The sequence below is a fragment of the Hemitrygon akajei genome, chromosome 1 (genome assembly GCF_048418815.1).
Source record: "Hemitrygon akajei chromosome 1, sHemAka1.3, whole genome shotgun sequence".
In the NCBI taxonomy this organism is placed as follows: Eukaryota; Metazoa; Chordata; class Chondrichthyes; order Myliobatiformes; family Dasyatidae; genus Hemitrygon; species Hemitrygon akajei.
The window spans coordinates 182,145,056-182,162,853 of NC_133124.1; the positions used below are offsets into that span (position 1 = coordinate 182,145,056).

Here is a 17,798-nt window from a genome sequence, read left to right on the forward strand (position 1 = left end):
CAGGACAAATGACACACACAAAATGCTGGTGGAACGCAGCAGGCCAGGCAGCATCTATAGAGAGAAGCGCTGTCAACGTTTCGGGCCGAGACCCTTCGTCAGGACAAATGGGTTGTTTTCTCTGGAGTGGTGGAGGCTGAGGGAGTCTGATAGGATCTTATGAGAGGTGTGTGAGGGAAAGATAGACAGTCGGTATCTTTCCCCACCCTCAGAGTCAAATTGTCTAATACCAGAGGGGATGCATTTAATGTGGAGAGAAGGGGTAATCAAAGGAGATGTGAGGGGTAAGTTTTTTTATATTTATACGGAGTGCCTGGAATGCACTGCCAGGGGTGGTGTTGAAGGTAGATATGAAAGAGATGTTTAAGAAACTCTTTGGCAAAAGGATTTGCAGATAGTGGACGAATTCTCCCCATTCTCAAGAGCAGATGAGGTACCTCAACAACTATTGTCCAGTGACACTCACATCTACTGTGATGCAGGTGCTTTGAGAGGTTGGACACGGCTAGAATCACCTCCTGCCTACGCAAGGACCTGGACCCACTGCAGCATGCCTGTCGCCACAATAGGTCCACAGAGGGTGCAATCTCACTGGCTCTCCGCTTGGCCTTGGATCACTTGGACAATAGTAGCACAGGTGGCCCCTGGTTTTCGAACGTTCGCTTTACGACACCTCACTGCTACAAAAGAACTACATTAGTTACCTGTTTTCGCTAACAGAAGGTGTAACAGAAAAAAAGGCAACTCGCGAAAGAAGGCAGCTTCTCCCCCGGAACTGCATTCTAGCCGGCATTGCTTAAACACGTGTCTGTGAGCATCTGTGCTTTATGTCGATTAATCTTGTGCATCCGTTAGCAAGGTGAGTTCTAAGGTATCGGAAAAGCCTAAGAGAGCTCGTAAGGGTGTTACACTTAGCGTAAAACTAGACATAATTCAACGTTTCGATCGTGGTGAACAAAGTAAGGACATTGTCCGCGCATTGAACCATTTGCACTATGTGTACACAGGGAAAAAGACTCTTGAAAGCTGCCCATGTTACTGTTGGTTCTGCTCGTAGCAAAGTGGTCTCTCTTAGTCAGCATCCAATAATGGATAAAATGGAAAGTCTATTGCTTGTGTGGATTGATGGGTGTACAAAGCGTGGTGTCCGTTATCTTATACTTAAGGAGAAATCAGTCAGTCTTTTTAATAAGCTGAAACAGAAAGCACTGGACGATGGTGATGAAAGCGTTGCGAAAGTGGAATTTAAAGGTAGTCATGGGTGGTTTGATCGGTTTCTGAGGCGAGGGCAGCTTTGTAGTATAACGTTTACTGGAGAGAGTGCTTCGGCTGATACTGAAGCTGCCGAAAAGTTCCAAGCAAGACATTTATTTCGATAGAAGTAAAGCAGGCTAAGGGACACAAGGCATCGAAGGACAGGTTCACCCTAATGCCTATGATTAATGCCACTGGTGATGCTGTCCTTAGGCCTGTACTAGTGTACCATTCAGAAAATCCGAGGCCACTTAAAGGCGTTGATAAAAAAAACACTTCCCATTGTGTTCTGTGCACCCACCCTCCAACGACTCAGCCTAACACACCATCATCAGTGTGCTTGCTGTCTTCCCAACTCCGGTAAGTAAAACTACACTCTACAGTACATACATTATTTCTACTTTATACAGACTGTGTATTTTTATGTGGTATTTGGTATGATTTGTTATTTGGTATGAGACTGCTTCCGCTATGCTAGTAGCGTTAAGTAGTGAGATATTTGCTACGCTAGACATTACAGAGAAGTATTTTTACTTCATAGAGGCTGTGTATTTATCATATCATTACTGTTATTTCAGGTTTAATTTTGGCATGATTTTGTAGGCTGTTTTTTGGGTCTGGGAACGCTCACAAATTTTTCCCATATTAATAAATGGTAATTGCTTCTTCGCTTTGTGATATTTCGGCTTACAAACACTTTCATAGGAACGCTCTACCTTCGGAGAGCGGGGGAAACCTGTACTTATGTCAGACTGCTGTTTATTGATAACATTTCAGAGTTCCTTCAGCATTTTGCACATGCCGCTCCTCAAGGTTGTGTGATTAGCCCACTCTACACCCATGATTCTGTGGCTGGGCACAGCTCAAACGCCATTTATTATTGTGCCAACGACACAACCATTTATGGCAGAATTTCAGACGCTGATGAGAAGACGTACAGGTGCAAGATAGATCAGCTGGCTGTGGTGTTGCAACAACAAACTTGCACTCAACGGCTGCGACCAAGGAACTGACTGTGGACTTCAAGAAGGAGAAGTCGAGGGACCACACAGTCCTCACTGAGGGATCAGCAGTGAGCAGTTTCAGGTTCCCGGGGGGGGCAACGTCTCTGAAGATCTACGCTGACGCAATTACAAAGAAGGCACGAGCATGCTAACTTGTCGCCGCCCGGTATGGAGAGGCCACCACACAGGATTGGGGGGAAAAGCGGCAGGACGTTGTAAACTCAGCCAGCTCCATCACAGGCACGCAGCCTCCCAGGCATCAAGGAAACCTTCAAAAGGCGATGCCTCAAGAGAGCAGCATCCATCATTAAAGACCCCCAGCAGGCCCTCTTCTCATTGCTATCATCAAGGTGGTGGTACAGGAGCCTGAAGACACACACACTCAACATTTCAGGAACAGCTTCTTCCCCTCTGCCACCAGATTTCTGAATGGACAATGAACCCATGAACACTACCCCACTATCTTTTTCTCATGTTTATTTATATATGTAGAAGTAAAATAAGGAGTGCAAATATGTGCATGTGTATAATATATATCACACACACTGCTTCTGTTTATTGCAATTTACAGTTTTCACTACTACAACAAATTTCACTACATCCGCCAGTCATATTGCACCTGATTCTGAATAGGGACATTGTGCAGCAGAAGGGGTTAATTTAATTTGGCTTTTAATTAGTAGTTTAATTAGTTAATTAGAAGGGCAAGTTCTAAGTTGGTAGACATCCTTTGATCTCTCTCCAGGGCAATCACACTCTCTCTTATGCGGAGGGGACTCTCCGTGCAATTTTCTGATGTTAATCCAACCCTCCCATTTGGAACTTCCCACGTCAGAGTCAAGTTAGCAGGGTGGAGCAAGTGTGGATTGCAGACAGTCTTAAAAATAGTGACTCAGAATGCTGAAACTTGCCCGACAGAGTCACAAGACCAGGCAAGGACATTCCTGGCATCGTTACCACCCAGGGAAGTGTCAGAAAAAGAAAAGCTCCAGCAGGAGGAGCAAACAGTTTCCTGTGGTGTGTCGCAGAAAACCAAAACACAAGCACGGCACGTCAGCAAGAAGACAGGTACATTAGAAACATAGAAAATAGGTGCAGGAGTAGGCCATTTGGCCCTTCGAGCCTGCACTGCCATTCAGTATGATCATGGCTGATCATCCAACTCAGAACCCTGTACCTGCTTTCTCTCCATACATTCTTTCTTGAGTAGGGAGACCAAGACTCAAACAACAGCACAGAAACAGGACCTTCAGCCCACCGTGTCAGTGCTGGCCACAGTCTTGCCAGTTCCAACAGCTAGAGGGTCGCAGTGGGTCGAGCAGTATCTGTGGGAGGGATGGAATCGTCGACGCTGCAGGTTGAGTCGCCGCATCAGGACCAAGCGTCCATCAGGTCTCGAGCTGAAGTGCTGACAATTCCTCGCTCTAACCACCATCCCCCCCCCCCTCCAAAACAGATGCTGCTCTGAGCCCCTCCAGCAGATTGTCTGCTGTTCCAGATTCTGGGATCTATAGTCCCTTGTGCCTCCAACTAATCCCATTTGCCTGCAGATAAACCTTCTGATCCTGCCTGTGTCTGAATGCCTCTTAAACATTGCAATCATTATGGATCCGTGGTATCATCAACTAAGACAACAGGGAAACAGGCCATTCAGACCAGCTCATTCATGCTGACCTGAGCTACACATCAGCTGTTTATATTTTACCATAGATGCTGCCTGACTTGCTGAGATTTCCCAGCATTTTGTGTGTGTTATTCTATCAATTCCTCTCATAATCTTCTATTAATTCTCCCGAGCCACCGCTGCTCCAGAGAAAACAACCGAAATTTGCCCAATCTCTACTATCAAATGCCCAGCAAACAACTTCTGCGCCCTCTCCGAAGCCTCCAACCCTTCCTGTAATGGGGCAACCAGAACTGCATTCAATCCTCCAAGTGCAGCCTGACCAAAGTTTCACACAGCTGCAGTGTGACTTCCTTTCTCTTGTACTCAATGGCCTAAGCATGCCATATGCCTTCTTAACCATAACTGATAATTTCACAAACTTCTACCATGTCTCCCCTCAGCATCCAGAGAAAACAACCTAAGTTTGTCCACCCTCTCCTTGTAGCTCATGCCCCTTAATCCTATTCTGCACCCCCCCCAAAGCCTCCACACCCTTCCTGTAATGGGATCAACCATAAATGTACAATATACTCTCTATGTGGCCGAACATCCAGCTAAAATCTTTCCATTTTAGAAGTCAATGTACAACAATAAAACTCCAGAGATATGATACCTTTACAGCCACTAAACTTTCCATTCGATGCTCCTTGCTTGGCAGTAATGTGTAGAGTCCTGCTCACCCTGTTACAGGAAGGACGTTATTAATGTGGAAAAGGTGCAAGAAAGACTTATGAGGAAGATACCAGGAGTTACAGGGAGAGATGGGCAGGCTGCGATATTATAGACAATAGGTGCAGAAGTAGACCATTCGGCCCTTCGAGCCTGCACCGCCATTTTGAGATCATGGCTGATCATCTACTATCAATACCTGGTTTCTGCCTTGTCCCCATATCCCTTGATTCCCCTATCCATAAGATACCTATCTAGCTCCTTCTTGAAAGCATCCAGAGAATTGGCCTCCACTGCCTTCCAAGGCAGTGCATTCCAGACCCCCACAACTCTCTGGGAGAAGAAGATATTATTCCTCAGAATGCACAAGACAATAGACAGTAGGTGCAGGAGTAGGCCATTCGGCTCTTCTAGCCAGCACCGCCATTCACTTTGATCATGGCTGATCATACACAATCAGTACCCCGTTCCTGCCTTCTCCCCATATCCCTTGACTCCACTATCTATAAGAGCTCTATCTAACTCTCTCTTGGATGCATCCAGAGACTTAGCCTCCACTGCCTTCTGGGGCAGAGCATTCCACATATCCACCACTCTCTGGGTGAAAAAGTTTTTCCGCATCTCTGTTCTAAATGGCCTACCTCTTATTCTTAAACTGTGGCCGCTAGTTCTGGACTCACCCATCAGCGGGAACATGCTTCCTGCCTCCAGTGTGTGCAATCCCTTAATAATCTTATATGTTTCAATCAGATCCCCTCTCATCCTTCTAAATTCCAGTGTATACAAGCCCAGTCGTTCCAATCTTTCAACATATGACAGTCCCGCCATTCCGGGAATTAACCTTGTGAACCTACGCTGCACTCCCTCAATAGCAAGAATGTCCTTCCTCAAATTTGGAGACCAAAACTGCACACAATACTCCAGGTGGGGTCTCACCAGGGCCCTGTACAACTGCAGAAGGACCTCTTTACCCCTATACTCAATTCCTCTTGTTATAAAGGCCAGCATGCCATTAGCTTTCTTCACTACCTGCTGTACCTGCATGCTTGCTTTCATTGACTGATGTACAAGAACACCTAGATCTAGGTGTTTAAAATCATGAAGGGCAGAGATAGGGAGAACCAGAACAACCTGTTTCCCTGGGATTGGAGAATCAGGAACGAGAGGGCGCAGGTTTAAGGCGAGAGGGGAGAGATATACAAGGGATTGGAGGGGCTTTAATTTCCATGCAGAGGGTGCTGGGTGTTTGGAACAAGCTGCCAAAGGAAGTGGAGGAGGTTGGCCAAACATGGACATATAGGACAGGCTCGGTGCTCCTCAGGAGGCTAAAGAAATTTGACCCTCACCAGATTTTATTCATGCACCATAGAAAACATCCTGTCTGATGCATGGTGACTTGGTATGTACGGCACCTGCTCTGCCCGTGATCTGGGGAAACTGCAGAGAGTTGTGGACACAGCTCAGTGCATCATGGAACCCAGGCCCCCTTCCATGGACTCTGTCAACACTTCCCACTGCCACAGTAAAGCAGCCAGCATAATCAAAGATCCCACCCACCACATTCTCTCTTCTCACCCTTTCCCATGGGGCAGAAGACACAAAAGCCTGAAAGCATGTACCACCAGGCTCAAGGACAGCCTCTGCCTCACTGTTATCGGACTCCTGAATGGACCCCCTTGACCTTATAACCTACCTCATCATGATCTTGCACATTATTGTCCACCTGCACTGCAGTTTCTCTGAAGCAGTTGCACTTTATTCTGTTATTGTTTTACTTGTTCTTCCTCAGCGCAGTAATGATCTGATCTTTATGAACAGTATGGAAGATAAGCATTTCACTGTATCTCAGTACATGTGACAGTATAAACCAATACCATTCAGTCCCCTCTCACTCTCCTAAACTGCACACATCAAAGCCCAGCCTGTCAGACTTTCCCACTTGAGGCATTTCAGGGTACAGACACCTGTACATACAAGTAAACTCCCATTTTATTATTAAATTCAGAAGATTTAATAAGCATGTTCCAATAGACAAGCCTAGTTTCCACTCTCTCTGTTCACTTTCTTATGTCCCGTGTGTTTTTGAAGTTGTTTGTTATAATACTGTGAAGGCATGATTACCATATCAAGAAATATTTGTGTACCTTCCATTTCCAGACAAAAATCGACTTTGTGCAGAGGAACAGCACAGGAACAGGCTGGGCACGATACCAAGTTAAACTAAATCTCTTCTGATTCACATCCCGCCAATCCCTGCCAATTCACGTGCCATCTAAAAGCCTTAAACAATCCTTGACTGCGTCTGCTTCCTCCATTGCCCCATCCACCTCTCCCCACACCTGTTTAAAAAACTAATCCCTTCCACCTATACAATGGGTCCATATCCCTCCTTTCCCAGCACATTCATGTCTCCCCCTCAGCCTCCGCTGCTCCAGAGAGAAAAAAAACAAGTTTGTCCAGTCTCTCCTTGTAACACAAACCCTCTAATGCAGGCAACATCCTGGTGAACCGCTTCTGCACCCTCTCCAAAGCCTGCACATCGTTCCTGTAACGGGGCGACCAGATCTGAATAGGTAGATATATTTATTTATTGAGATACAGCCCTTCTGATCCTTTGAGCCATCTCGCATGGCAACCCACCAATTTCACCTTAGCCCAATCACAGGACAACTTACAGTGACCAATTAACCTACCAATTGATACGTCTTTGGACTGTGGGAGGAAACCCAAGGAGAACGTACAAACTCCTTACAGCCAGCGTCAGGAATTGAACCCAGGCCAACTGTGCTGGAAAGCGTTGTGCTGACCACTACGCTATCGTGCCAGCCCAAGATAGATAGACACTTGATTGATCCCAAAGGAAATGACAGTGTCACAGTAGCATTACAAGTGTAGAGACATAAATATTAGAAGAGAAGCAGAAAGAATAAAAAATAAGTTACCACAATCAGTATAACAGGAAGGTGGGGGGGGGGGGGTCATCACTTCCCCAACTATAGGTTGACTCATTATAGAGCCTAATGGCTGAGGGTAAGAATGACCTCAGAAAACACTCTTTGAAGCAGCGCAGTTGTCTTAGTCTATTACTAAACGTGCTCCTCTGTTCAGCCAAGGCAGCATCCAGAGGGTGAGAAACATTGTCCGGATTGCCAATATTTTCCGTAGGGAACTTTGTTCCACAAGCATCCACTTGTAATGCTTCTGTGACACTGGAATTTCCTTTGGGATCAATAAAGTATCTATCTACCGTGGGGCAGCATGGTAGCATAGTTTGACTCCTCTAACAGAGCCATTTAAACTGGCCCCATTGGCCCAGCACATAGAAGGCTGCAATACTCCAGATGCGACCTAACCGGGCCTCCCCTCAGTCTCTGTCACTCCAAGGAAGACACCCCATGTGTGTCCAACCTCTCCTGGAAGCTCATGTCCTCTAATAGTCAAGGCAGCGAGTATAAGAGTTTGGAAGTCATATCACAGCTTTATGAACAAAGTCACCCCAACCACAAACTGCTCCAGCTGCTGCCGTCCAGGGAACGGTACCGCAGCATAAAAGCCAGGACAACAGGCTCTGGGACAGCTTCTTCCACCAGGCCATCTGACTAATAATTCACACTGGTACAATTGTATTTCTAAGCTATATTGCCTGTTCTGTTGTACATACTACTTATTACAAATCACTGTAAGTTGCACATTGCACATTTAGACGGACACATAACTTAAAGATTTTTACTCCGTGTGTATGTGAAGGATGGTAAGAAATAAAGTCAATTCAATTCAAACCTCCACTTAGGTGGCATCCTGCTAAAATCTGTGCACCTTCTCCAAAGCTCCCACACCCTTCCTGTAATGGGACGACCAGAACAATGGTCCACACAGCCTGATGAAAGTCACCTACAGCTACACATAACTTCCCGACTCGTGCATTCAACGCCTTGACAAATAAAGGCAAGCGTTATGTATGAGAGTCAGTAAGTCATGGGAGATGTGTGGGAAAATTAAACACCTAACTAAACGGATTCCTTCTGCCTGCACAATGTTGACATTCCTCCATTGCCTGCACATCCATGTGCCTGCCTGTTAGAACCTCGGCTCTCAGGAAGTAACAACAAGGAGTCAGGCCACAACAGGAATTACAAAGAAAAGATATTTATTAAGTTAAAACTAAGGTAAAGGGAAAAAGGGTGACATGTGGTGTGGGTGTGCTGACTGCAGAATGAGGAAGGGAGAAAGTGTGGGCTTGGGAGTGGCTTCTTTTTAAGCCGTCCCCAGCCAGAGCCAGCAACGAAAGTGTAAATGCAGGTGCCCCAGGGAACTGCAGAGGAAACACAGGCCGGGCTCTGAGGCAACCTAAAGCTGCCCCAATAAAGCTTACAGAATGTTCGATACGGATATACGGCGTGAGCAGACGCCAGGTACACTTACACCCTTGAAGGGGCATCTGCTAGCGCCCTGTCCCTTCCCCAGATGTGACAAAGTTTCAGGCCATACCCCTGCAGGGATAAACTCCACCGCATTCCTCATGCTTGTGAAAGTCTGTGCAAAAACGTACTGAACCATCTGATTTAGCAACCGAAGGACAAGGGGAACTCCAGGAACTTGAGCTGGGTTCAGCTACACCATACTCCAACATGTAATTTACTTCCTTATGCCAATGCTGACACTTAACAGGGTCTATTTACCTCGTATGGATGTTGATTGATAGGGGCAGCATTACCCCACATCAACGTGATGCTGAAATGCATTAGTACAAGATGGACTACCAGAGAAGAGAGCCGAATTCTGAGTGATTACCTGAACAATATCAAAGCACTCAGGAAGGTCCATTTCAGCCAGGATTTTAGAATTTGGCAACCTACGTCTTTAGAAATAGCACCAACATTTCCCTCACCACCTGCCGGTGGAGACCTCAGCACAGCCACAGGTTTAACCTTGAGGACACTGTGTGTTTCCGGTCATTGTAAGGTTTCAAAAGTTTCATGTGGAGCCTTTACCGAGCAGTCAGTGGAGCAACTCTGCAACCGATCGCATACGGCCCACTATACTGAGCCTGGAAGGTAAAGACGGGCCGTGGCGGTAGGACAAGCACTAGGCCCCCCGGAGAAAAACCTGTGTTTAGCCTTCCTAGCGTACCAAGTTTTCATCTTTTCCTGAGCTGCCTTCAAGCTTTCTCTAGCCAGCTCACATGTCCTATTAAGCCTAAAGTGAAAGATACCATAATCCGACAGGTCAGTAGGAGAAGGTTTGTCTGCCAGCCATTTCTCTTTCAGTAGTTTCAAAGGCCCTCTCAAAGTGTGGCCACAGCTGGACGGAAACAGAGGGATTCCTGAGTCACCCCCATCAGAAGAAGGGGAATGTCATCACCCCAAAATCCCCCTCAGTAGGCACGCAACATTGACTTGATGCTTTAATTAAATCTTTCAAGCGCCCCCTGAGATTCTGAATAGTAAGCAGACGAGGTACAATGCTGGATGGATAACTGCATTAGCACTTGGGAGAGGAGGCGAGATGCAAATGTTGACCCTTGGTCAGACTGGACAACCTTCCGTAAGCCAAATACTGTGAAAAATTCAGTCAGAGTTTTGGAAGTGGTGGAAGTTGAATTTTACACAACGGGACAGCTTCAGGAAATCGAGTAGCTGCACACATAAACTGACATGGGGAAGAGGACCAACTAAGATTCCTTCAGAAGGCTCCCCAGTGGCAGGGATAGGGTATAGGGGAACAACAGAGATCTTTTGATTAGGCTTTCAGTAACCTGACACACCAGGCATGACCTACAGTACTGGGCCACATCAGGCCTCGATGCAGGCCAGAGGAAATGCCTAAGCACATAATCAAGAGCTTTCCTAGTGCCTAAATGACCAGCAAGGCACAGCCATGATCCGAAGGCATTACGTCAGGCCGGTAAACATCGGGAACAATTTGATAAACACTACTCCAGTCACGCTGAATGGAGATTCATGGAGGAGTCCCCTTTCTCCCTAACACTCCACTGCTAATGAAATAGCCTCAGGAGGCCTCTGCAATTGTTTCCGCTGAGACCAACTCTTTAAACAGAGGAGACAGGAGGGTCGCTTTCCTGTACAAGCACTAGCTGTTCACGAGAGGGAAACACGGTCAAACCCTGCTAGATCTACATCACCTTTGGCCATAAAAGTGTCACAAAGGGCAATATCAGACCTCCGGCACTCGCTTTGATCATTCTCAGACATTACAGGAGCAGCAACACAAACGGGAAAGGTGTCTGGGAAAGTCAGTCCAAACTCATCTGAGCCCTCCTGCACCACAGGGCCCAGGAGTAGGTCGCACACTCCAACACTGGCTTCACCGATTTCTGCTTCTTATTAAGAACTGAACATTTAGCCATTGGTTGACTGGGCTTCTTAGGGAGGAAACACACAGGGTCAGCTGTAGCATTCTCAGATGTAAAATCTTAGCTGAGGGTGAGGCAGGGGGGTAGCGGTTTCACAGATAAGCCTTTACCTGTAGACTTGACTTGCTGCTTGTGGGTTCAGACAACCTCATCTGCCAATATGACAGCGATCTCACAGATTAATGCCTTTTGCTCATTAGTAAACAGACATCAGGCAGATAGCTCTTAAATTCCTCAAGCTGACTAAATTGTTCTTTAGTTTCTGCTTGTTGAGCTAAACATCATTGGTCGAACAGTCCCTTTTTCCCGCTGACAAACTGACCATAACACTTGCTGGTCAAGGTTACAATAACTCCCACAGCGCTGGCGATAAGCCTCAGGAACCAACTCGTAAGATTTCAACCTAGCCGCCTTGACCTCATCATAATCTAAGCTCTTTTCAATGCTTAGAGCAGAGCAGTCTTCCCAAGCCTTACTTTTCAAAACACTGCACAAAAACAGAGTCCAGACATGTTCAGGGCAATTTGAAGTTGGAGCCGCCCATTCAAAATGAGAGAAGTTTATCTCGACATCCTTCCCTCCAAATGGTGGAACTAACTTAATATGGCTACCTACATCAAGTAGAGAAGGATCAGACTCGTGCGCCTTCTTAAACTCTTAACTCCTTAAGGAAACACTCACGTTCTGAATGCAGTTGGTGTTCCCTTAACCATCGTTCCTTGTGCCTCTCCTATAACTGATTCTCTTGCAGTGCCATCTCCTTTGGCCTCAACTCAATGGCAGCTTCCGATAAAGGAGTAGGTTTGGGCACCGGGTGGGAATTGAACTAACCTCAAGAACCCCAGCATCCATCGACACTTCCCTGAGGACCATTTTCCACTACCAGAAAGCTCAATTTTGTAATGAGATGCCAGCTGCAAAAGTTGATCTTTTGTAAATGGCTCAAGAAGCTGTACAGAAGGTTCTTTAATAAACTCTCCAAGAGATGCCACATCCTACACTACATTAAAGTATTGACCAAGTACAGGGGTCAGCACTAACATACAAATGGGACGTTTAACACAAAACAACACTAGCCAAGCGTGCCAGTGCACAAAGAGCGAAGTGAGTATGGCCATTGAGTGCTAATCTAAATGTTACACAATTAGATATAAATAAATGTACAAATGAGCAAACCCCCCCACCCGTAGCCTTTGCTCTATCCGACCCATCTTCTGAGGTATACTGGGCAAAAGGCAACTTTAAAAGCAAAACTTCCAGAAGCATAGGCCATCAGGCTAATGGTCATGCAATACAGAAAGGCTCCCTCCCACCTCACCTCACCCCACCCCACCCCCACCACAGAACAAGTCTCTACCCAGAATAAACTCAAAAACTATAAGGGGAGAATAATAAAGGAATGAACCATAGGAGAACTGATTTATCAGTCCAGCTGAAACACTCCCCCAGCTAACTGGGGTACTCGTGCATTAATTAGCATAACAATGCGTAAACAACCATACTGACACAGTGGTGTCAAGAAAGCAATTTCTCCATCAATGTCGCAAAAACAAAGGAGCTGGTTGTGGACTACAGGAGGAATGGAGACAGGCTAACCCTATGGACATCAATGGATCTGGGGTTGAGAGGGTGAACTGCTTTAAGTTCCTCGGCATACACATCACCGAGGATCTCACGTGGTCTGGACATATCGGTTGTGTGGTGAAAAAAAGCACAATACAGTAGCACCTCTTTCACCTCAGACAGTTGAAGAAGTTTGGTATGGGTCCCCAAATCCCAAGGACTTTCTGCAGGGGCTCAATTGAGAGCATCCTGACTGGCTGCATCACTGCCTGGTATGGAAACTGTACCTCCCTCAATCGCAGGACTCTGCAGAGAGTGGTGCGGACAGCCCAGTGCATCTGTGGATGTGAACCTCCCATATTCAGGACATTTACAGAGACAGGTGCAAAGAAAGAGGCTGAAGGATCATTGGGGACCCGAGTCACCCCAACCACAAACTGTTCCAGCTGTTACCATCAGGTTAGCAGCACCACAGCATAAAAGCCAGGACAACAGGCTCTGGGACAGCTTCTTCCACCAGGACATCTGACTGAATAATTCACACTGGTACAATTGTATTTCTAAGCTATATTGCCTGTTCTGTTGTACATACTACTTATTACAAATCACTGTAAGTTGCACATTTAGACGGACACATAACTTAAAAGATTTTTACTCCGTGTGTATGTGAAGGACGGTAAGAAATAAAGTCAATTCAATTCAACCAGCAGCAGCTGTACCAAAAAGGGAAATAAATGTCAAAGCAACAGCTCACCACAAAACGACGTAACAAACGAAAAGGCCTGTACACCGCAAGAAAAATCTCGGGACAAACACAACATCCTTTCAAAATAAAAGAAAAATTGGACGCGTCCCCATTATGTCACAACCTCGGCTCTCAGGAAGTAACACAAAGGAGGCAGGCCACAACAGGAATTACAAACAAGAGGTTGTTTTTTTATTGTTAAAGTTGAGGTAAAGGGAAAAAGAGTGATGTGTGGTGTGGTAGTGCTGGCTGCAGAACAGAGGGGGAGAGGGGGAGGGAGGGGGGAAGAGGGGGGGGGGATATCTTGTTTTTAAATAGCCCCCCAGCAGGTGCCGGCAATGGAAGGTTAATTGCAGGTGACCCACAGAACTGCAACACAGGTTAAAGAGGAAACACAGACCAGGAACTGTACAGGACGCAACACTAACTAAGAGCTTCAAATGCCTCTGTCATATCTCCATCAACCCTGGGAGCAGATTCCAGCAGCCCTCTGTGTAAAAGAAAAACTAGTCCCACACATCTCCTTTAAACTTTTCCCTCCTCACCTTAAATGCATGCCCTGTGGTATCAAACATTTTGACCTTGGGGTAAACCTTATGCCTCTCATCATTTTATAAAATTCTATTTGTACTTAAGGAAGTCAGTTTAAAATAAAAGAACCCCATTCATTTGGTCATGGAACTGGTTATGGTGAACGGCTCTGAACTCAGGTTGGGTAAGTTAGCATTTTATTCCCTGGAGCGCAGGAGAATGAGCTGCACAAAATCATGAGGCATAGTGGTAGGGTGAATGCATGCTGGCTCTTTCCCCTCAGGTTGGGTGGGACTAGGACTGGAGATCATAGGTAAATGGGACTAGGCAGAAGATCAGGCAAGCATGGACTAGATGGGCCAAAGGGCCTGTCCGCACGCTATACTATTCTATGATTAACAAGGTAAAGTACGAGAGCAAAACTGTACCCAGTATTTCAGATGGGGTCAGCAGAGCTGCATAATAATGCATCTCTTACATAGTCAAATACCTTTGCAGTAATTTTCCAAATTACAGCCTCTGCTGTTCGATGAGAGCTGCAAGCTCAGCCAGGACCAGACAGCTCTGCACACCCTAATCTTTTTGTTTAGATCATTCACCGGACAACTGCACATTAAACAGAAGCCAGAACACTGACCACTCACGTACACTGATCGAGGTACAAATTATGAGAAAGGAATCTGTAGAGGCCACCCCTCCTGCCCTCGACCTCTGCAATCTCCCCTGACACTCTCCCTTCAAATTCTCTCATTCTACTTATCCTACCCTCACCCACTGGCTCCTCCCTCCATCCTTTTCTGTCATGCACTCCCTCCAGAACTTTGCCTCTCCTTCACTTTCAGAGTCAGGTTTCTGATCACTGGCATGTGAAGTGAAATTTGTTCTCCCCCCCTTGCACCGTTAACTCCTCCCTTAGGTAAGGACCCTCACCCACATCCTTACCCCAACACCCCACATTGCACTCTCAAAAAACTCATCCCTTGCCTGCCTCACTCAATCACTACTCCCTCTACCTTACTCTTCCCCACCTCTTCACCTTTCTCCCTCCCCAAATCTCCACATCCTGACACTTCTCTCCCTTCTTGCCCCACTTTCCCACAACCCCCTCTCCTCACCACCACTTGCCCCCAAGTCCCACATATATCATCCCACTCTCTCCCTCCAACACCTCTTGTCCCACTCTCTCACCCCCACACCCCTTGTCCCACACCTCGTCCCTCTCCTACTCCCGCCCCCCACGTCTCGTCCCTCTCTTACTCTCTCCCCACACCTCTTCCCTCTCTCACTATCTCCCCCACATCTCGTCCCTCTCTCACTCTCTCCCTCCACGTCTCGTCCCTCTCACTCTCTTCCCCCACGTCCCGTCCCTCTCTCACTCTCTCCCCCCATGTCCCGTCCCTCTCTCACTCTCTCCCCACGTCTCGTCCCTCTCTCACTCCCTCCCCACACGTCTCGTCCCTCTCACTCTCTCCCCCCACACCTCGTCCCTCTCTCACTCTCTCCCCACACCTCGTCCCTCTCTCACTCTCTCCCCACACCTCGTCCCTCTCTCCCCCACGTCTCGTCCCTCTCTCCCCCACGTCTCGTCCCTCTCTCCCCCACGTCTCGTCCCTCTCTCACTCTCTCCCCACACCTCGTCCCTCTCTCACTCTCTCCCCCCACCTCGTCCCTCTCTCACTCTCTCCCCCCACGTCTCGTCCCTCTCACTCTCTCCCCCCACGTCCCGTCCCTCTCTCACTCTCTCCCCCCACGTCCCGTCCCTCTCTCACTCTCTCCCCCCATGTCCCGTCCCTCTCTCACTCTCTCCCCACGTCTCGTCCCTCTCACTCTCTCCCCCCACACCTCGTCCCTCTCTCACTCTCTCCCCACACCTCGTCCCTCTCTCACTCTCTCCCCACACCTCGTCCCTCTCTCCCCCACGTCTCGTCCCTCTCTCCCCCACGTCTCGTCCCTCTCTCCCCCACGTCTCGTCCCTCTCTCACTCTCTCCCCACACCTCGTCCCTCTCTCACTCTCTCCCCACACCTCGTCCCTCTCTCACTCTCTCCCCCCACGTCTCGTCCCTCTCACTCTCTCCCCCCACGTCCCGTCCCTCTCTCACTCTCTCCCCCCACGTCCCGTCCCTCTCTCACTCTCTCCCCCCACGTCTCGTCCCTCTCTCTCTCTCCCCACGTCTCGTCCCTCTCTCTCTCTCCCCACGACTCGTCCCTCTCTCACTCTCTCCCCCACGTCTCGTCCCTCTCTCACTCTCTCCCCACACCTCGTCCCTCTCTCACTCTCTCCCCCCACGTCTCGTCCCTCTCACTCTCTCCCCCCACGTCCCGTCCCTCTCTCACTCTCTCCCCCCACGTCCCATCCCTCTCACTCTCTCCCCCCACGTCCCGTCCCTCTCTCACTCTCTCCCCCCACGTCCCGTCCCTCTCTCACTCTCTCCCCCCACGTCTCGTCCCTCTCTCTCTCTCCCCACGTCTCGTCCCTCTCTCACTCTCTCCCCCACGTCTCGTCCCTCTCTCACTCTCTCCCCCACGTCTCGTCCCTCTCACTCTCTCCCCCACGTCCCGTCCCTCTCACTCTCTCCCCCCATGTCCCGTCCCTCTCACTCTCTCCCCCCATGTCCCGTCCCTCTCTCACTCTCTCCCCACACCTCGTCCCTCTCTCACTCTCTCCCCACACGTCTCGTCCCTCTCTCCCCCACGTCTCGTCCCTCTCTCACTCTCTCCCCCACGTCTCGTCCCTCTCTCACTCTCGCCCACACCTCGAACCTCTCTCTCTCCCCCACACCCCTTGTCCCACTCTCACTCCCTCTGACACCTCGTCCCTCTCCCACTCTCCCCCACACCTCGACCCTCTCTCACTCTCTCCCCCACGTCTCGTCCCTCTCTCACTCTCCCCCACGTCTCGTCCCTCTCACTCTCTCCCCCCACACCTCGTCCCTCTCACTCTCCCCCAACTCCCATCCCACTCTCTCTTTCTGTCCCCCACTTCTTGTCCCACTTTCAATCTCTTCGTCTTGTACCCTCTCCCCATTCTCCTGCACCCTCTACCTCTGTCCTCTCTCCCACCACTCCTCCTGTCCTTTCCCTCCATTTCCCACACTCCCCCTTCCCTCTCTCGAGTACCCCTTAATCCTCATTCCATCCTTCCCCTTGTCACCCCCTCCTTCACCCACACCCCTCTAACCTTCCCTTTCCCTCTTCCCCTCCCCTTTCCTCGACCCACTTCCCATCTCCCCCCTTCTTCCCTCCCTCATCCTGCTTTCCCGTTTCATCTCTCCCTCCCTCTCCTATTTCTCCCTTCCCCTCCTTCCCTCCCTCTCACCCCCCATTCCCCCTTCTCTTTCCTTCCCCTCTACCTTCCTCTCTTTCTTCTTCCCCTCCCCCCACCCTCAGTTCCTGCGAGGAACGCCGCTTTCCTGCTGCTCTGACTTCTCGTGTCCCTTTGGTGTGGTGGTGCCTACAGCCTTCTTCCAAGCTCCCACCTACCTGCCAGCCCGAGAAGAGCGGCTGCCACCAGCCGCAGTCCCATCTCCGTCTGCCGGTCTCTCGGTGTGTGGGTGCCTCTCCGAGCCGAGAACGAAACCCACAGTCACCTGGATCCCGCACCTGGCTCCGGCCACCCAGCCCAGGTAGGGAGAGAGGGGCGTGCACCTGCCTCCGGAGTTAGGTCCCAGCCCCTCTTTTTCTCCAGCCCTCACGCCCCACTCTTACTGTCCTCTTCCCCTCTTCCTCAACCCCTCATCAGCTCCCCTCCGCTTCCCCACATCCGACTGTTGATACGCCCTCAACTTTCCGAGCACCCCTTGCTCGGTGCGATGGAACAATCCCGGGGCTGGGACGGGGAACCTGGCGCTCGGAACTGTTTTGCAACCTTTGTCACTAACGAAACCTCTCTCTCTCTTTCTCCCCGCCTCCTTTCACGCTGGTAGTTTCTCCCAAAGGCCCGGCAGGTTTATTTGTACGTATGTGTTTGCATTTTCCAGTTGAACAATACACGC

At 48.9% G+C, this 17,798-nt stretch overlaps 1 protein-coding gene across 2 annotated transcripts in view; it reads right to left on the reverse strand.

Annotated features, from left to right (window-relative positions):
- lsr (lipolysis stimulated lipoprotein receptor) overlaps positions 1–17,540 on the reverse strand; it is a 57,328-nt gene extending 39,788 nt beyond the window's left edge. The window contains exon 1 of one of the 2 annotated variants that reach the window (XM_073055846.1): positions 17,287–17,540. In XM_073055846.1, the coding sequence (XP_072911947.1) occupies positions 17,287–17,329 (43 nt within the window). In that variant the 5' untranslated portion in view covers positions 17,330–17,540. The remainder of the gene's footprint in view (positions 1–17,286) is intronic. The other variant, XM_073055852.1, reaches the window with a different exon arrangement.
- Between the last annotated feature and the right edge of the window lie 258 nt (positions 17,541–17,798).